This window comes from Meleagris gallopavo, chromosome 1 (assembly GCF_905368555.1).
Source record: "Meleagris gallopavo chromosome 1, MGAL_WU_HG_1.1, whole genome shotgun sequence".
In the NCBI taxonomy this organism is placed as follows: Eukaryota; Metazoa; Chordata; class Aves; order Galliformes; family Phasianidae; genus Meleagris; species Meleagris gallopavo.
In genome coordinates, this window is record NC_139404.1 from 115,869,120 (window position 1) to 115,891,266 (window position 22,147).

General features: G+C 35.7%; 1 protein-coding gene across 2 annotated transcripts in view; it reads right to left on the reverse strand.

Moving 5' to 3' along the window:
- The window catches only part of POLA1 (DNA polymerase alpha 1, catalytic subunit), a 191,101-nt gene that overhangs the window by 33,789 nt on the left and 135,165 nt on the right, over positions 1–22,147 (reverse strand). For both annotated transcript variants that reach the window (XM_019622071.3, XM_085210462.1), the window contains exon 36: positions 7,410–7,506. In XM_019622071.3, coding sequence (XP_019477616.2) covers positions 7,410–7,506 — 97 coding nt within the window. The remainder of the gene's footprint in view (positions 1–7,409; positions 7,507–22,147) is intronic.

Sequence of the window (22,147 nt, forward strand, 5' to 3'; positions counted from 1 at the left end):
CAGAAGATATTTTTCTCATAAAAGAAAAAGAAAACTGTCAGTAGCAGCAGGGTATTTATGTGAAGAAGTCAGATAACCATTTCAGTTCATGAGGAGTCAGTTAGTCAAGCCAACCGCTCCATTCCACCTAGAACATTAAGCACATGGTGCAAAAAAAATAAAGTCTTCATTAATCAAAACTACCTTATTAGAGGTATGAGCCACAGCAAATGTACTCCTGTCATGCACACAGCTCCCACACCGTGGACATATCACAGCTGTTGTAACTCATTTCTATATATTTCATTCACAAGCAGTGAAAATAATTCACAAGAATTTGTAACTCCCAGAGAGGTGTCACAGCCCATTAAGCTTAGCATTCAGAGAAAGAGCTATAGAAACGTACAGTGAGTGTAATGGGGTTTACTTAGATTTCACAGGTTTAACAAAAAGATCCCACAGGCAGAAACAGAACAGAAGAAAACAGTTATGCCCAAGACATTAAAATGTCAAATTGGTCATGAAAAAATGTGTGATTGCTATGGAAGGATAACTTAGGATTTACAGATCAGCTAACTGCCCATATGCTACATCAAAAGGGTCAAAATCCTCTAACGAATATTTTTTTATTTGGAGAAAAGCAAGACTCAAAAACACACAAGAAAGTGATTTTTTTTTTCAAGTCCCACTATCTTTCTCTATAGAACAACACACCAAAGAAAAATGAACAAGTGCTTCCGAAGAGCTACCAACAGGTTTAATTCTTGAAAATTAGTATTCTATTACCTCTTCAAAACAACATGATTGGTAGACAAAGTAGCTTAAAACAAATGTGCACAGTAGCCTTTTTTTGGATGTAAAGATCATTATAGAGAACTGAACTCTCAGCAATAGCGTCTACAGATGAGATGCAACAGAATGCTCTGTTTGTTGAGCTGCATTCCCTCAAAAATGTTATGCCAGGCTTCAGCAATTGCACACATATATATGCACACAGGTTGTTTACATGATTTCTCTTTATTTTCCCCTGGAAAGCACACACAATCAACTACATTTCCTTTCATAGTTATTGCAACTTTTTCGTAGTCTTTTTGCCTTCAGACACATGTCTAGTAGATATGACGCCAGAAGTCCTCATTTCATTGCCTCAGTTTCTCCTACATATAATCCTTCCAGCTCTCTTACACATGATGTCCTCCCTTCATCTGACTGAACTTGCACACTACTGCAGAGCAGGAACATCTTGCTCAGGCCTATTCATTCAGTCTCCCTCAACCTCACCATCACCAGCTGACAGGAGTACATACGCTAAACTACAAATTGCTCTGACAACATCTCAATTGCAATCTCTCTTCTTTGAGAGATTTACAATTATTCTTCAACTAAAAATTCAGTTTGACCTCCTCCTTAGCGCATCAAGATGAGAACATCCCATGTTGAAATTATAGGATTCGCACAAATATTCACAGCTGGGGTTTTTTTGTGTTTTATCTATTTATTTATTTATTTTGTGTCTAGGACATATAGCATAGAAGAGAGACATTTTTTTCCCCAACAGACTTTTGCAGCTTATTCCTCCATAAAATAAATTAGATGCTTCTGGTGTTTGCGTGTAAGGATGAAACATGGAACATACAGATATATAGCTGTGATAAAAGTGCAAAAACATCCTCTGAATATGCCTTTGGATTTACAAAATCATAGTCCATAAGAATACAATCAGAACAATTACATTCCACTTTCACAAACTGACATATACTTTGAAGATGCAGGTCTTCCTAACAAACAGGAACTCTTAATCACTCTTTCCAAGGCTATCTCTCATCCTCTCTTTCTTCTACCTATCTAACAACCCGATATGTCCAAACTTTTTTGAATCCAATAATCAGAGGCTCAGTGGTTGAAAATATTCTGTGAAAGAATATACTGCAGCATCTCTGCAATTTCTGTCCCTGAAACACCTAAATGCACTACAAACATTGTGTAGTGTGACCTTATGTCTCTTAGAACTGGGATGGTGGAGAAGCGGTGGCTTTCAGTTCCACTTTCTAGCGTAAAACAGAAAAATCCTATGATCAGGATCCTCTTTCTCTTCAAAAAAAAAAAAAAAAAAAAAAAAAGCACCATGAACAATCTCAGCTATATTAATACACAATTTCTGAATAATTTTGTGAATATCATTGTGAATTAAGAAACTGCAGCATCCCATTCCAAAGTCTTCCAGGAAGATTTAATTTATGCTAGGAGGGGGAGCTAACTAGAAACATCTGTGTGAAGCACAGTAGTTTCACTGACTTTATGTGGGCTCCATTTCTCTTCATTTTTAAAGGTTTTCATCTTACTGTAAAAGCAAAATGAAAACAGTAATATCTTTGAATATTTAACAATACCAATATTTGAATGGGATAATGATACAAAGCTTACTACACTTTATTTTGATTTTCTGATGACACAGCCATTAAAATACATTGGTTTCCATTTCTGAATTTTAAAGCGTACAAAAAGAGCATACTCCTGGATTTAAACATCATGTGCTTAAATCACTGCTGGTTTACCTATCCTTTTTCCATCCAAAGGAACAGAGGATGTTACAACGTTGCTACTCCTACTGCTTCTTGCTGTTCTGACTGTTTGCCTAAGCAGCAACATCTGTTAAAGCCACAACCCAGCTCTGAAAACCTCTACTGTAAGGAAGAGCTGAAAACATTTTGAGTACTTCACTAGTCACAATGGAGCAATTTTTCCTTTCCTGATTAAAAAATTAAATCAGAGCAAACAGACCTGACACTATTACTGGCAGCTGTAAATTAGTGGTTTTGGCACAGTGATACTGAATATTAAATTGGTTTTGACCTGACATTGACTATGCAACAGTCTCTAATTTAAAAAGACTGCAAAGGAATTTCAGAGTTACACTTGTGTAGTCTGAAAGCCTAGAATCTCATCCACCTTTCACAATGTTAACATATTGAACTGTATCATCACCATGAAAGACCCTAAACTTTCAGATGAATGGAAACAATTGCTTGGAGAACAAATGCAACAATTAATAATGGTACTAGTAACTGATACTTGTATAATCCAGATATTCCTGGATGTTCTAACTGACAGCTAACTTCACCAGTCTCTGTAATAATAAAATGCTGTGTAAACCAAAAAGCTTACTTTTAATTCTTACAGGGAAAAGATGGACCAAAACCTAGCTGTAAACATGAAGATGACGAGAAGTAGACTAACAGACAAGAATGGCCGGAAAGAATTTAATCATGTCAGCCACTGTAATTTCCTTAGGTAACAGGACCCAGAACAGATATCTAGTGGAGGTTATATACTAACTTCAGTTGGGCTTTTGAAATTATCTTCCATGATATTAAAGACAAACCCAGGAAATGTGAATGACATGATGGACAATCTGTACTGTGCAAATGAGCAGAAATGATAAAAAGAGCATTAGTAGGCACCTGAATAAATACAATATACTGGGGAAGAATCAACATAGGTTGATAGGCCCATCACACAAACCTATTAAGAATATCATAAAGCGTTGAACAAGCATGGGGTCAAGATGATGCTACTAATATTGTCCATTGATTGATACTATCTCACTACCTAAACCTTTTAAAAAGAAAAAACAGGTATGGCTTAAGAGGGAATAGATAAATGACCAGCCAAAAATAGGAAACAGAGCTTGAGTCTAAGTGGTTAATAGTCATGATGGAAAATGGTTACCACTGGAGTTCCACAGCCATGGATTATATGCATAAGTGACCTGGGAAAGTGATGCTGGTAGTCAACATACCAATTTGCTTGTAACACTATGCTATGCTAGAGTCCACGGTAATGAAGACTCAACAGATCTTATGAGACCCAACAATCAGACAATGAAATGGGAAATTAATTTCGCTTAGATAAACATGAAGCAATACATCTAACATCATTTTTTTCTAAACCTCAGTTACTCAGAAATGAGCTCTAACATGATTACAAGCATACTCCAATAGCTAGTTTCATGAAAATCAGCATGTAAAGTTCAAGTGTACAAAAGGTTGGACTGTATGATTTCCATAGGTCCCTCCCAACCTATGATCCTGTGATTATGTGAATAAATTCAGTATTGTTGTTGAAAGTGATACAGAAGATAGTATACAGGTTTTAAATACACAAATCTCTCAAAGAAAAAAAAAAAAACCATCAATTATCCATCACACACAGGATAAGCTTAGGGAAACATTCACCTTAAATATACAGAAAAGGTCTCTACATTAGAGAAGAAGAAACTGGTTGAAAAATCTATTAAGTTTTAGTATCTGCAATACCAAAGTATTGGTTTGAATTTGTCTGGTTTTTGGTTTTTTTCTTTTGCTTTTTAAAATTTATCCTATCTTCGCAGTGTAGGCTAGACAGACAATAGTATTGATCCTCTTGCAGGGAAAGGGAGCAGGCTGGATGACTTTTGAACTCCCACTGACTTCACAATTATTCTTTTAGATTCCATTTCAATAAATAACGCAGACCTTCAATATAAATAGCAGAATAAACAGAAACTTGTTCTGTAATTACAGTTTTCTATTTTGAAGAAGCAAATACAGAAAATGTGGATGAAATAGCAGTGAAATCTCAAGGTTCTGAATGGAGAGAAAGCATGAATTCCCTCAAATTTCCTTTCAACATTTATATCCTGAGTCTCTAATAGCTGAAAACTTTATAGAAGAACACTCCAAGATGAATAACAACCTTGAACTGCTAGCAAGAATAAGCAAAAGCTACAAGAACAAAGAACTATCTAGTAGAAACTCAGAAGTGATTTAGTTTTTAAAATAATCTCCCTAAAAATAATTTAAAAAAAATAAAATAAAAAAATCCCCAAACCAAAATCAGAACACCAGTAAATAAGTGATTCAGTTACATATGCAGTAAAGAGGAAAAATAAAGCTCATAGAATCCAGTGTCTTTGATAAGTGATGCTGAACACTTGCACGTTGGCTTGCGAAATATGGCATGGAATTTTTATTTTTTTTTTCTTTCAAGGGGAAATAAATATAAGCTTTGTGTCCATAAAGGGAGTTCACTAAACTTATTTCAATAACACAAAGTAAATCAGTTACATCTGTTGCGAGAAAAGAGAACAGTGGTATCTATAAAATAAGGTGACCCAAAAAGCTACAGGTAATTATTCTCAAATTCTGTATGTATTTTTAGATTAACAGAAAGATGTTTTCCCCTCAAAAGATATCTGAAAAATAGGACATAATTTTATGTTGTGTTTGTTTGTTTAGTTTGTCTGTTTGAAGAGAATCAATTTTCAAAGGCAGGCATAGTAGATCTAATTAATCTGGCCTTCACACTTGCTGCAGTACCAAGCCTGAAATCACTGGATGACTGATTAAGATTATACAAAAAAAATTAGGTAAGAAAAATACAAAAATATGCAGTGCTGAAAAAGTGAACCATCCAAGAAAATAAGAAGTCATAGCAGAGTTCTAAAATTTTCCTCAAGAATTTCTCCAGATACTAATTCTATTTAACTTTCTCCAACTAGTGATGAGGGTCTGGTGAACATTTTCTGATTAAGGCAGACAACAGAAGACATCATATTATGTTTCAATAAACTTGGAAGTTTAAATTTATAAATCAGATTATGCAATCCAATATGAAGAAAACCAAGAAAATTAAAGTATGACAAAAAAATGAAGCGAAAAAGCCATAAACCTTAGACATGAACATCTGATTCAGAAGTGACAGAAGATTTCTTTCATCAGGTAACCACAAGTTAATGATACAATGCAGCTATGAACTATGAGCTACACTGGAAAGCATCAGTAGATGTACTTCTGTCAAATGTAGCAGTGTAAAAGACACTGGACAGAACCATCAGAACACCAGGTAAATTCTAGTTCCTCACTGAAAGATGAATCCAACCTAGAAAAGACTAAAAGACTAGAAAGAAGGATCATGCATCAGAGGGCAGTTCTTACCACTGGAATCTAGAAGTATATTAATTTAAAACAAAACAGAGATGCTACCACACTTTCTAAAAGCATAGCAGAGAACATCAGGGAGAAGAAATATTCAGTAAATGGACAAACACAAGTTGAACAAATTAGAATGGGAAAATGATAGTGAATTTTCCTGAACCACAGGATGAGTATCTGAAACACATTCTGAACAACAGTGAAAGGTGTAGAACCACCTACACGTATCAAAATGAAACCTCTGTAAGATGTAATGGTCTGCTCTAGCAGGGGATGGACACAATCACCCCTGAAGATGCATCAACTCTTATATCCTGTGTATACCTATGTATTAGGTAGATACAAGACAAGTTACTGAATGTCAGCTGGTATTAGCTACCACTACATAACGTTCCTTCAGTACATCCACAAAGTTGTATTAGATTGAGATGATCCCACAGAGTGGCCTTCTTGTCTTAAATGGGATTAAGAAAGGAAATAAGAATCTCTAAAAGAAGAAACAGACCAGAATCAGACAATTTGCTTAATTGAGGATTTTTTTTAGCTAAGACATTAAAGCTGTTTTGCTTTTCATATAAAGCTCATCAAAATTACATTTAGAAAGAATGACTTTATTTAGTCTCCTTCTATCACCCGGAAACTTAGCTGGTGACTCAGGGAAGGGGAAAGATTTCTACAGTAGAACAGCAATCAGAAAAGGTGACTATAGAGGAAGTACTTCCTCTTAATCGGCACCACCAAAAGCACAGTGGAAGTGCCTCTCTAAACAGTACACCTTATAGGTGGGCTCAAAACTCAGCTTTGTTCAGAATTCTACATCAGCCATACATTAGCCCACCAGAGATGCTCTTCTGTCAGCTTGAGAATCACTTAGCCACACAAAATGCGTAGCTCCATTATAGCTTAGAGATGTCTTACCTCACAAATATTACGGTTACTGGAAGATGACAAGAGGAAAAAAAAGTCTTCCTAACAACAGCATAAATTTTGTACTTAACAGAGCTTTGTAGGCAATTAACATTGCTGCTTTCTTGAGCCATCATTTTCAACCCTGATAAAAAACAGTCTCTTATATAATACCTGAACATGTTTTAATTGGCTTCTTTTAGAAACGGTATAGTTTTAATTAATCTATTTACTGAAGTTGAAATATCCTTCAAACTACATGCAAAGAGATTTCTCTAATGGCATAACTTTCAGGCAAAGCACCTTTTTGAAAGTGCAATTGCTCCAAAAGAACAGAGACATATAATCTTGAATCTGTTATTCTGAAACAACACACTTCTCTTACAAATGATTCCCACAATCCTACTTTCTTCTATTTTCTTTTCTACATTACATTCTACATTAAATCTGAGCCTTGTAGCTCAGATTTCGAGAGTACAAATGGATAGCTGTAGTTTCTAGAATGTTAGCTGCTTTCGAGCTACATTTAATTAATTAATAATTTAAACTTACCTTTATCCTCTTCAGTAATCACTTTATCCATTGCATACTCCACATCAAAAATGTACCGGTAAAAGCACAGCTGAGTGTACAGGGCCTTAGCAGAATACTGCAAAATAAAAAGGTATTAATTACAAACCCCAGTGATAAGTGTGTCTCCTGTATCTATTTCTCTCTGTTACCAAGAGGCGATTCTTTCTGTACTTTTCTAAAAGATATATTCTGCTCATGTAGTACTATTAATACTGTAATACTGTACTACTATAACACTGTTATTACTATTACAAAAAAATATTTTTACTACTTCTCTGTACCCTTTTCCCTCACAACTGAAATAATTTTATAAATCGTACTAAACTTATCAATTCTTATAAACACAAAAATCACATTTACCTATTCTTATAGACACAAATACCAGTATCACGCTTTGGGACCAAAATAAAAGTTATAAGAAAGATGGCACAAAATAGTGATGGTATTGCTTTAGTACATTGTATAATGCAATAATCTCAAAAAAGGAAAAGCTTTAATGTACATTTTTGATGAATACAGGTGTTTGGCTGTATTCCCTCCCTCTCCATTCACACACACAGCTGTAGTTACATAAATTGTGAAAATTCAAATAAGAACAGGTGCATATACACCTTTGCAGCTATGTCATCACCTTGCTCTACACATCTGTGGAGGGCTACTGCATGTTAATAATCACACCTTCAGTTCAAAAATCTGCAAGTGTGTACATGTGGAATATCATATTCAATTAAATGCTCTGAATGTCAGTGATGTCAAGCCTCTGTATTGTTTCTGTACTTTGAAAGTACGTCTGCATGCATTCATGTTACTGCTGCTGTTCTGTGTATTAGGAGATTGCTCCAATAGACATGAGATCTACCTTGCCCACAAACAGGCCCTTTAAATTTATTTTTCTTGAACTCTCATTTATCAAAACCACATTCCAGTCCCTGCTATTTAAGATACTGGTGTTGAAATATTGATCAACAATGGTTTGAAGACTCGTGCATCACAGAAGTCTTTAAGAATGAAACTGCATCAAACGTGGAAGTACCATTCAGTATTTATATAGATATGAATTCTTGAAGACTTTCTTGATGAACTACAAAATCAACAAACACCTAACCACCACAGGTTAGACTGATGTTGACACTCAGTATACCGCATGGAATATGAGACTGAAAACACAGAGGAACAGCAACTGGCAAACAATTTCTGTTTATTGGAATTCTGCTTTCACTTAGCTTTTTAATTTTCTACCCAATCATGCCAAGTTTAGTTACTAAATTCAGCTAATTTTACTGACAGGTTATAAAGTATCTATAACTACTAAGCAACTCACGTTGAGACATTTGACAACCGTTACTACTGCTTTGTTATTTCTTTATATATTTTAACGTTACGCTTTTTTCCAATTCATGTAAACCTATTTTAAAAAAAGACACACAGAAGCTTATTTTATTCCTTATTAGCTATTCTACGATATGCATCATCATTATACTATTATACACCAGTTATTTTTAGTAAATCCTGATTACTGCTTCCTGAAGAAGAAAAAAGGAGGACGACAGCGATTAAGTTATTTGTTTAGTTTTTTAGATTCAGCTGTAATTGCTGGTACACATCTCCCTGACTGCACACATGAAGCAGGTTGAATAGAACACTGAAATTACCTCCTTCATAATAGTTTGTTTTGATAATGTATTGTGTGTCGAGATGATGAGAAACAGTTGCTGTCAATTTGATTAGCCATTATATTTTTATGTTAATTGCCATTATTGGGTCCATTCTGTTTAGTGTCACCATAGAAGCCATACAATGTTAGCATAAATAACAAATTGGAGTAAATTAGGAAGATATATTTTTGCCAATTCATTTTAATTGCCCCTCAGTCCTTCCGTCGGTTAACGCAGCTGTTGACCCATAATAAGCGCTAGGTCAATATAGCTGCTTGTCAATTCAGAAATGCAAAGTGCTGTGTTGCTGGTAATGGATATACAACAACCTTTGCCAGCCAACTGAAGCAAACGAATGACAACCCACACGAAAGAATAAAGCATCAGCTATAGAGTTTAGTGACCTGATATTAGTAGGCAGGCTAATTGAAAGTCACTGCTTAAATGGATAAAGAAAATACAAAAATCGGTATGCAATAATTTATACACACAGACATACATATATATATAAACAACTTATTATTTTAACTTCTTTTTTATTTTTAATTTTTTAATTGAGAAAGTGCTAATACTCTCTCACCTTTAGGTTCCTGACACATTTTAAAATTAGTTATCTGGTGGAAAACAAAAGGTTTTTTTTTCATGCAACAATGAATATTATGGTATATTTATGAAGCTAAAGAACAGGTGACTTAAATTTAAAAGAGCATTAGAAATTACTTCCATCGTCACTTCATGTATTTCTTTAATTTCTGATGACCTGTAAGCTTAAAGAAAAAACTCTAATCTTAAAACTTCAAACCCAACTTTACACTTAACAGTAAATTTCTGTGCAAAGAAAACTTGACAGCCCTTAAGTTACCCTACGATCTTCTCAAGTTTTGTATCATTTATGCATTCTCTCTTACCATAAAAGACTGAATGGTGAGTACAAGAAAATAAAACCTTATTTTGAAGTTTTTATTTGTTCCATGATGTTTGATTTCTTGATTTCATTAAGAACTGAATTCAGGAGGGTCTGCCTCTTTGACAGCTTCCATTCATGGAAAGAACACTCTGTACCAAAGCAACCAAACAGCTTTTTTTTTTTTTTCTCCTTGTATTTAAAATAGCGATAAGCAAATGCAGGAACCAAAGTCACGTAGTTTGCAATCACCGTTATTCATTCCCATGACAGAAAAATTACATTTGTATTAGAAAAGTAACACATGAGAAAAAAAATAAAAAATCATTGTGCTTGGCCAACAAGTAATCATCTGAAGAAATCTGGGTTTGAAATGACAATTGCAAAACCCTAACCTGCCCTCCCAGGAAGAATCTGAGATTATCTAGTAAGAAAATGATGGTGTCTTAATAGAATAGTACATTAGAAACATCATCAAAATAAATTTTCCCACAAAGACAATAACAGGACACTAAATGCTCAGTCATAAAAAAAAAGAAAAATCTTGCTCAGCTGACATATAGACCAGCAAATGTTCACTACAGCATGCATCAGGAAAGGAGGCCACAACATATTTGTATTGCTGGTCAGCTGTGCCTCTACACATCTGAATCCACTCGGTCTTGATAGCAATTAATAGCTTGGTATTTATCCTGTAACTGGTGATGCTTGAACACTGAAAGATAGATCTGTCTCATCCTCTGTTTCACAGGCTCCTAAGAATTCAACTCCAGAGCAAGGCCACACTGTATACTTGCTCCACTTCTCTCTCAAGGCCAAAATTCAAGCAGTGAATGTCTTAAACTCCTTGATTTCATAAATGTAATCAGAGAACAGGGGATTTACAGTCCTTCTGACAAGATCAGAGGATCAAGCTTGGTTTGCCTAATTTTGCACAGTGTGGGAAAATTTCCATTGGCCACCCTTACTCCAACTTCTGAATACCAAAGCTTATTCGACTCTCTGAAAGCAAGGGAACAAGATGGATTTCATCACTGCCGAGCATCCTTCCTCCCTTTAAGTCAGTGCATGAGAAGTTAACATGCTCTGTCTCTTATTAGCACTTCTCTTGTGGAAGGAACATTGCTGGCAGCTGTATATAGGCAATGAACTTAGAAGGCCTCTCCCTCAGTGCTGGCTGATTAAGATTCCATCTCAAAGAACTTCAAAAATTAGATGCTTAATTCTCCTTCATTTTAGTAACATAGGAGCCTGAGCAGTTAACAGACCATCTTTCAAAGTCTTTTCAATAACTAAAGGCAGTGACCTACAGAACCCAGTTAAGAAAGGTCCAAGGAAACAAAAAAGAGAAAAACAACCCCAAAAAGAAGTTGATGAAAATTCACAACACCTAAGATGCAGAAGACTGAACTAACACTTCTAGTTCTGATGTTTTGCTTACCCAAATGCAGTGTTATTCTAGTAAATACCCTTTAAAAGGAGTGTAAAAGTTCCATGTCTGAAAACATACTTTTGAACAGGCCAGAAAGCTGAATACTACTACTTAGAACAATTTCCTTTGAACTCTTGTCAGTTCCTGTATTTACCAAAGAAAGATGTGATAGTCAATGCCTTTTAGATGACCCATATTCCTTTAAACTCAGTTTAAGTCTTCTAGTCGTGCTTTGGTGTCTCTCACATTCTTATAGTTCTACATGGTCCTCTCACACTCATGACCTTTTATACTATTTTCTGATTTGTTTTCTGCACTTTTGCTGTCCTCTGTAATGGATTCACTCTAATTTCTGCAGGCCCTCTCTGAGCTGTTGTGACTTTGTACTCCATCAACCACTGTTTTCAGTTGTGCCACCAATGGCTTTTAAAGATGATGAAGGCAACAAGAAATAAAAAAAACATCTCTCATTCCAGTTTGCTAACTCTATAATATTGCTTTGCATAGAAGATAATTTCCACAGGCTACAGAATTTATTTGTATTACTTCAATTAATTATAACACAAAACAGTGGCAACACTTCATTAATCAGCTGCTTGAGAGAGTTACTTTTGCAAAGTCTTTTTGGTAATTTGATTAGAAAGAGCTATGGCTCTTGCTATTATGATATGATTCACTGTGTCCAAACAAACCACTTAGGACTAGTTCTTAATACTTAAAAAATAGGAAAGAAAGAAAAAGAAATGGAAAAGAAGTCTCTTGGCAGAAAATTGTATTTCAAAGACTTTCGAGGCTTGCATGTAGTGGAGAGAAGCATACAGGAAATACTTCAGTGCCTTGAGAGGCATTTCCTCCCCTCCCCCTTAGAAAGATGCAGTAATTAAAACCTAATTATTATCTTCATTTTAAACAAAACCTAAAGTGAATACCAATTAATAACAACATACTAATGAGCATCTGCTGTGATGAAATTGAATATGAATGTGCTGCAAATTTTGGGTAATTTATTTTTTCGGGGAAGTGCCACTGGTCTCAATCTACTTCTGGAAGATTGTATAGACTGTACACATTTTCCATCATCTCTCTTATGTGCATCAATTTCTATTTTCAAAAAGAGGGCACAGCTCAGCACTGTGAATGTTTATGTATCCAAATGCTATCCATGCCACGGTGATTTCACAGCAATAAACTGAAGCATAAGACCATGTTTTACACACCCTGTGTATTCTCTTGTAGAAACAGGCCACCTGCGACACACCAATGTGACACAGTCTCTAGTTACTACCAGCCTGTGAAGGTAAATGCTCCTTTAGAAAACAGCCCATTAAGTATGGAGGTCGATAGAAAAAAAAGCATGACAAAAGACTGAGTATTCTTGGATATTACCAGATTTATTTTTTCCCCATTATGTAAGTGAAATGACAAGAACTTGTGCTGGTTTAAGTACTGTTTAGTAATTAGTCAGAATGTTACAGATTACAAAATCAGCATTACAAAAACTCTAGATTGAAATTCCAGCATAAGAATAAAATGGGCAAGGAGCTGGGTGAACAAAGATGAGAACTCCTGCTGACAAGGGACACCAGACTGAATAATGGGGTTAACAGAATACCTCCAAGTGTGATTCTTAAGATTATTATTTCTAAATGTTTTCATTTAGTAGATAGGGCAGATAACAGCAGGACAAGGACAAATGGGTTTAAGTTGAAGGAGGGAAGATTTAGGTTGGATGTCAAGGGGAAGTTCTTCACTATGAGAGTGGTGAGGTGCTGGAGCAGGCTGCCCAGAGAGGTTGTGGATGCCCTGTCCCTGGAGGTGTTCAAGGCCAGGTTGGATGGGGCCCTGGGCAGCCTGGTCTAGTATTAAATGGGGAGGTTGATAGCCCTGCCTGAGGCAGTGGGGCTGGAGCTTGATGATCCTTGAGGTCCCTTCTAACACAAGCCATTCTATGATTCTATGCTTCATTCACAAAATCCGGATATAACATAGCTGCCTGTTAATGAGATTTACAAGTCACAAAAATTAAAGGAAATAAATGTAATAGCAATTTTTTTGTTTGTTTGTTTTTTGGCCATAATAAAAGCTGAATGAGTTATCTGAAACTGGAGAGAGTCCTAAGCCAGAACTGCTCTGCTGAGGATTCATAAGATGATATCTCAGACTCAGATAGGAAGGCCCATGGAACAGACACACAAAATGCAGAGCAAGTGACAGCAGGCTAGGTAATACAGAGTTCTGCAGAGTTCTGGAGGAATGCAGAAATGAATCTGCTGGAAAACTAGTGGTGGTAGATTACCTCTTCTTAAAGCTGACAGTGTAAGCAAAGACACAAAATAAGCGTTGATCCTTTTCCACAGAGATAGGACGCTTTTTGAACAAAAGCACTGAGCATGACCTGTGCTCAACTAAAAAATTTTCATCCTGATAGGTATCTAACCCTATCCTCTATTCCTGGTCTCATCTGAGTATGTGGCAAATCAAATTCAATTCATGAATCTAGCAAAAAATTATTTCTTACCTAATCTGAAGAAAACCTGCGTGGACAACAGCTGGCACAAGGCAAAATAGCAAACCACGCTGCAGTTGATGTGAACAAGCCAAATAAGCTACTGTCGACAAAAGAAGACAATACGTCCTCCTGCTTGAGGGGCTTGGGCTTTGCTTTTCTTGCCTTACTCAAGCTCATCTATGCAGCCCAATGAGACCTGGACAGAAGGTCCAGTGAGAACAGAAGTCTTGAATAATTGGAAATGACTTGCCTCAAACACACACCACATACAAACTTCATTCTGATGTGTTCTATAGTCTGAAATTTTCAGCATCAAGATGCTTATGACTAATTTTTTGTTACTGAAACTTCATACAATTATAGAAAAGAACCAAATACTTGAAACATAAAGGCAGAGTCTACATTATCTGCTCTGATAATGTTTTTTCTAAGAACACTGTAACAATAACCAATCAGACTACACAGACTCAAGCTAAAAAGACTTTGCACACATGTAGGTGTATGTGTGTATGCATACAGGTCTATGCACTACATAGGTATGCCTACGTATGTATCTGAAAACAGATCATACATTTATAAAAATAAAATAAGCAAACAATAAACATAAATTGTAAGCTTTTAAAATTGTATTTATACGTATGTATTTTTACAAATTCTGAGACGTCCAGAAACAGCCCTTACAGTGGATAATGAAATTTTTAATAATAGCTGGTTTTCATACAGAATGCTTAATGGATTAATAAATAAGATCACATGAGGTGATGATCTTCCAAAGTAATCAAGGTGGCATCTTTGGTCAATTCTTCCATTCTAAATGAAACAGGCCTGACCAGTAAGCTCAAGTATTTAACTGTTACTTTCTATACTACTTGGTTTTTAACATTTGCTGAGTCAGTTTTGGGCTGGGACAACTCACTATCTACAGAACAGAAGATGATATGCCAAGACCATTCATACTGGCAACAGGGCTCCAACCGGAGGTATTTAAAGTATGGCTTGATGATTGGTAGGTCACGTGGATGGTTGATCCTAAGGGTCCTTTCCAACCTAAATGATTCTATGATTTTTATAACTGAACTTTCCAAGTCCCAAGCTCTGTCCCAACAGACTTTGAACACACAAGCATCCTTACAAAACGGGCTTGCAGAATACCATCAGCCTCAAGATGCAACCCATCTGTTGAACCTATGCAACATACACCATAATTATTTTACCTTGGGAGTTTATGGGTAGCTCATATATTGCAGAAGAGAACCGAGGACAGTCACTGCCATATGCATACAAACATCTGTAATCTTATGTTTCTAGGTTAGATTACAAGATTTGGTTTTATCCAAATAAAAACTTTGCATTCTAAATGAGAAGAAAGAAACCTTAAAAAAAATTAAGAGTGCAATCTGCAATACAGCTCATAGATGTGGAGAGCCTGCCGAGTATTTGTGTTCTCCTTCTGGCCTTCTGGAAGCAGTAGTATTGCATAACCATGGGATTTGCAGATTAACCAGTCTGGAGCATGAAAATTCATCCTACACTTTCAGATGGGGATTGCACAAAAAATCCTTCAAGCTATCATCTACAGCAACAAGGTTAAGACTTGAAGTTTTTCACAAACTTTTTCACAATATTCTTCACAAATAAAAATATGAGCTTTACTGAACAGCGGATGAAAGAGACACATTACTCTGGAACGGGACTCTGCCATTCAAAAACACACAACTGCATCCATACAGATGCACTGAACGTTGCTTCAGAGAAGCTGATCCCCAAATCGTCTTTTTTTTTTTTTTTTCTTTTAAGAGCCTTTGATCAAGCATTTGCCCACTCAAAATAATTTGCTGTTTAAAATAAGCAAGCAAATACACTCTTAAAACACATCCTCTCCTTGGTGTACAGGAAAAAAATCCATGCTGATGTTTTTTAAGACTAAAGCAATCACTTTCAAACTCATTAATTTCTGGATTTCTGGAGTGTCCATGATTCTTGACAATCTGAAGTGGACAGTAAGAAGTAGTTTGTAGAAAAGGCTCAGAGAAACCACATTAAATTGCAAACCACCTCTGTAAAGCAAAGCTGTTTCCCTGTTGCAGAAATAGAAGAACCATGGAAGGTATTTGCAGTCTATCTCAAGTGTTACAGAAGAAACTAATACAGATCCAGAGCTGTGTCTTGTTCTAGAGAACTGACTGATCTACTCATTGACTGAGGAGCACTCAGCAGTTAACTAACATATTCAAAACACAGAGGAAATAACAACACACATCGGAACTCTCATCACTGAATAGAATTCTTTGACCTAACAAGCAATTTCATTTATTTCCATACAAAAATCTAAAATAATGATTGTTTTTTTCCTAAGGTGAAACATTTTATATACTTTATGTGAAGGAAAGACTATAACAATGATAGGAAAACATAATTCTGAGCAAATTGGCTAATACTCATTTATTTCAATTGTGATTTTGTTAAGAAAAGGGTTACGTTGCACCACTTTTCTCTGAAATAATTTACTAATATTCGTGAAATGTTCTTTTTTTAGCTGAATCTTGATTATCATTCAAGAAACACAAGTACAGCATTTAGAAACTGTTTTATTAGTAAATAAACAACACTATAAATAGGCTACATACACAAACAAATAAGCTTATCTAAATATGTTTTAGATGTAAAAGCATGCAAGTGAAAATAAAAACAAAAAATGATTTGCTGAGAGGGAACTGAGAATACTGCTTTGTATTACCATATTTCTGTTTCTCAAAACTCAGCAAGCCCCTCAGCTCTCTTTCCCTCAATTCCAGCTTTTAGTCAGGGAGTTAAAAAGTTTGAAAAACTACTTTTCCTCTCCACACTCCTAATTTCTCAGCTTTTAATAAACTGCTCTTTGAGCTCATCTACTGTGATAAACTGAAGCAAGAAACATGCCTGCTGCAGCAGACACTACTGATGTAAGCGCTAAGAACAGCTGCATACAAAGGCACATCTCAATGATTTAAGACAACTTTGTTGCCCAAGGATTGAAATCAATGCTAGCAATTTAGGTACCACGCATAACACCAGCAGTTTGTTATGCTGCTAAGTGCTCCTTCTGCAAGTATTCAATATTATGCAGAATTTATTCCCCTATGCTTTCCTACACCTCTGTGTGGGCAAAATAGGTTATCTTCAGTCTTCTTCACAACTTGGAAAGAATTCCTCAGCACTTAAAGTGCCATGGGCATCAATGTATACTTTTAATTTTGATGCATTTATTTTTAATGGTATCTTCTTTAAAAACATCTCTGATATCATCTATCGATCTAATAGTGTTCTTAATTATCCATATTTAACCAGATGCATGTTTAAAATGGATTGCTGCTGACGTCTATTTTGTAAACTGCTTTGAAAAAACAGATTCTGTCCTGCACTCTTCAGTTCACATGCCCAAGCAGGAAGACAGATGCCAACCATGAGATTATCCACACAAAAAAAATAATAAAAATAAAAAATTTACCTCTGAGTGGACAAACATTCAACCCTTCAGGCTTTGATTCTGTTGACAGGTCTGACTGGTGAGGTCAACTCAACTCAAAGCACATGTGCACATTCCAGGAGTAAAAGAGTGTGTTAAATCCCCACACAACTCCAAAATAATGAATTTTCATTCAAGAAGTGATGAAAAAAGTTAAAAAAAAAAAAAGTATATAACAGTATAACAGTCTGGAAAGGCTGTTCTACAGATCCTCAAACACTTCAAAAATTGTTTGAGCTACTGAAGAAACTTGGTAACATACGAAAAAGTAAACATACCAGTTAAAGAATTCTAGCAATAATGATGTGAATGGCATAAATAATCTAACCATTTTCATGGGACACTCCAAAGCATGCAATTGAACTGGAATTAATTTACTAGCTGCAATAGAGGCGGCTCTGTAGCTCATTAATAATAAGAACCCATATTCCCTTTACTGTCAGATTTTATTGTTTCTACAAAGGATATGAGGGACTACGTTATTTTCCATAGATGCTTCCCATGTGATACAGTCTAATCCAAGAAAAGAAAAACCATAAATGCATATAATTACATTTTATCGTAACTAGATCCTCATAATATGATCAGTAGAACTTCCCATATGTAGTTCATTCATGTTAATGAGTCTGTGTGTAATAATCACACTCCTGGAAATCATCATCTGGCCACTTGGCATGGGGTGGGGCTGGAGAAGAACAGTAAGCTGCCATTTTTTCAGTTTCCCTACTTATTATTTGCATGATGTCTCCTTGCTTCTCACAAGTGCAAGGAGTCCAAGTTGACCATTGCTAGTAGAGTTATCATCACACAGATGAAATTATCAGGTTTTTATCAGGTCTTTCCATTGTTAGTTAACCTACTACAGACACTTAGATGAAGCCCAAGAAATAAATTTTATGTAAAACAAATGAAGAAAGGATACTTCCATGAAAAGCATCCCCATTAGATGAAAACTGTTTGCTTGAATAGTGGCTTTAAAAAAGCTTATATTGATTGTATTTTTAAGAATACCATTACCCTTAAACAATTGTCTTCAAGAGGTTACATTAATGTTTCCACACTGTAAGGAATCAGTGACAAACAGCACCTGATAGTAACTGATTTCTCTAATGGGTAACCCTCTCAAAGTGACTGTTTTTACTTGAAGCTGAAAGAGGCATTGGTTTAAACAAAAATCACTGGTTCCTATTGGCTGAGGAAAAGTATTAGGTGTCAACCGTCAGTAACAGCCTATGCAATGTCTAGTGTTGACTGAAAGTGCTGCAGTTACAAAATAAGTAAGAAGAATGGTGGCATAATTTTCACAGTGAAGAACATTCTGCAGTGAGTTCTATCTCTTCTGGAGAAAACAGAAACCCTAGGCACCACCACCAACGCTGAACCCAAGTTAAAAATTCTGAAAGGTCATATACACTCGCAACAGTGATGGAAAAAAAATATTTTCCCATAGTACTGTTCTCTAATAGAAAATAAATTGTTCCTCAGTGCTTGACAAGGCCAGAGAGGACTTGTGATCCACCTCCATCTCTGCAACAAGGTGTTTAATCTTCTGTTAATTTCAGCTTCCCTGGCATCTGGAAGGAGCTTTTATTTAAAAACAACAAAACTAACAGAGTGGTACTAATTCTTTCCGTCAACCCTGTCTTTCTTTCTTTTCTTTTCTTTTTTTACTTTTTTTTTTTTTTCCCCCAAATGTCCTAGATACTAGACCCTTCCCTCATACTAGGGAATCTGTTCATACATGCAAACTATAAAAATGTCAATCATGTAATCTTATACTAAGTAAGGCTGGATAAAAAACGACTTTAACCTTTAAAGTATTATACAGCATCCCGGTACCCAGATTACAGGGAATGAACAAACAAGCAAGGAAAAGGACATTCCATTTTAGTACATATATGCCCAGAGTATCTCAGAGGATTAAATAAACATATTTGGAAAAAGTAGTAAGAAAAATGTAGCTTAGTAAAGTTTCTGGTCCAAAAAAAGTTGCATTGATAAGTTAGCTATCTTTATAAGCTAGACAGGATCATAAGAGCACCTAATACAATTTACTTACTCCAAAATACAATTTCAAGAATCAACATTATTGTTTTATACTCTCGAGACTCCTTCATAAAACTTATATAACAGAAAATCTCAATCCAGTTGTGCACAGCAAGATACTGGTATGGCAACCTTCGCTCACAAACAAGAGACTATTCATGTAGGGGGCAGGTCCACAGTGCACATCAAGGTAGTTAAGAGTGTGCCTGAATCAAAGACAACCAAAGGAACAATTCAGAGATACTACAGTTCACCTTCTGTTTTCCATAAGGAAACTCGTCATGACTTTTCATCTTCCTAATAAATAAAGACTCTTGGTAAAAAGGTTGTATAAACACCAACAGTAATTCTCTCAAATCCAGCCAGCTGTGAAAGTTTAGTATTTCCTTCACTTTTACAGATTGTTGAAAAGACACATTTTGCTTTACTACCTTTTCCTTACAACCTTATAATTTATTCAAATTTATATATCCACTCCATTTTATCTTCACATCACTGTATAGGCTGCAATGGAAATTGTTTGTGGAAAAGCATGTCATCTTTACTACATCATTTGTTTGCAAGGCTTCAAGATTATATTATCTTCATTAGATCATCAATAACTTATTGTAATGTAATGCACTGGATATATTCAGTCAAGAACCATTAATTCTCTTCTCACGGTTTACATGACTACAAGAGAGCACTACAAACTATTTTTTTTTGGTAAAAAGTTTGGGAGATGAGTTGTTTTTTTTTTTTTTTAAAGATTTGTGCAGCCAATAATGTGTAATTATGTTCCCATAGTACTAATAAGAGGAGCAGATAATTCTTTTTTACCATAACTGCTTCATTATTTGTAGCATCACTCTTTCTGCTATTGGGAAGAGACACATGATGCTAAAAGCTTGCTGGATGCAATTAGGTTAGATAACCTTCTGTGACAGCAGAAACCCAGCCAAACCCTATACAACTCATTTTCCATGCCAACAGACTATTTTGTTATGCAAGGATTTTTGAGTGGTCTTCAGCAAGAACACACTAGCCTTCCCATACTTACCATGCAGTAATTCTCTGTATTACGCGCTAGCTGAAACTTCTCAGTTGACTTAACAAAATCACCCATGTAAAAATCTAACCAGAGGTATTAGAGCATCAGTGAACAATAAAATAAAAATCTGACAAAATGGCAGCATTTTCTCATCCATGTGGAAGTACAAAAAAGTAGTCTTAACTGCTTCTGCTATGCAGGTATTCAGAAACATGACATTCCACAAATCATCTAGATCATGAAGGCAGAGTAACCAAACGCATATATGCCTTTTCAAGCAAGAAGTTTAACAACTGTCAATCCATCTAGCTCATGAAAAACAGAAGCAGACTTTGATGCTCTACATGAAATAATACACAGTGCAGAAAAGCATTTTTTTACCAAAGTATCTTAGTTACCAAAAAAACTGAAGTGGTAGTTGCCAGGCTGTACAAAGACTCAAAGGAAGTTTAAGGTTTATGAGAAAGAACATGAATATTTCAGTTTTGTCCAACATCAAATATAATACATCTACAGGTCAAATAATGCTGAAGGTTTCATGTAGCATCCAAACTGTCATAGTACAAGCTACTTATAACCTGCTCATAAAAAAAAAAACAACAAAAACCTGAAAAACACTAGCCTGATACTGGATAATATCTGTTATCACTACTATTCTACTCCTAGAACACAATTTTAACAAATACTACTTTAATAGCTTCTGTAACTTTACTCATGTCCCTATGCTCAAAAATGGAATTCCATTAACTGTGCCATCAAAAAAACAAAAAAAAGGTGGTGAGTTAATTCCCCCAGTCTTTGCGAAACAATCCCCCATGTAACAATCAAGCCCACAGGACCTATTATTATTATTAGAGATTAATTCTTCTCTACTAGCCTTTATTTTATTTCAGAAGTGGTTAATATCAATCTAGTCCTCTTAACAAAGTGGCCTACACCAACATCCTCAGCACGCAGAAAACCTTCTACTGCTGTGTAGCCATCTTGCCATTACTGTACTGGCTTCTGAATGAGAGATCTACCAAAAGCACAGAGAGGCCAGTGAGCCTTTCTCTAAATGAAGAACGCTGGGGCAGACTCTAGAAGAGAGCCAAGAGCTGACCTCCAGAAGAACTGCAAGTGGTGCAAGACCCCTAAAAGCTGGGTGGCACCTTTCATTAAGGTCTGCTGGTCAATTCTCAGCTCAGTTTCTCAACTGCCTCCAGCTCCATTTGCAGCTTCATTTTGACACAGTATTCTTCAGCTTTTGCTCTTAGCTGCCACGCAATGTTTCTCTAGGTTGTTAAACAGCTGCTGTGCTCAATCCTTGAGGTAGCTGCACTTCAATGACAAAGTAAGTGAACCTATATATAGTCTATAAATCCATTTGTTATGTCTAAAGTACTTCAAGATTTAGAATGTACAAGAATGCACATATATTAAGCTTTTTAAACTCTAAAAAGGGGGACTGCCATAACTGGCAGGATCTAGACTCAATCACTTTGTACTTAGCGGTTTGAAAAAAATTGCATGCAAATTATTTAGAATTTTATTCCACTTTTCAAAGCATGAAGTTAAATGTTCCCATTCCTAAAAATAATAATAAAAATCAATAACTATTATTCAGTATTCATTTGATATTCCACAATGGACCACT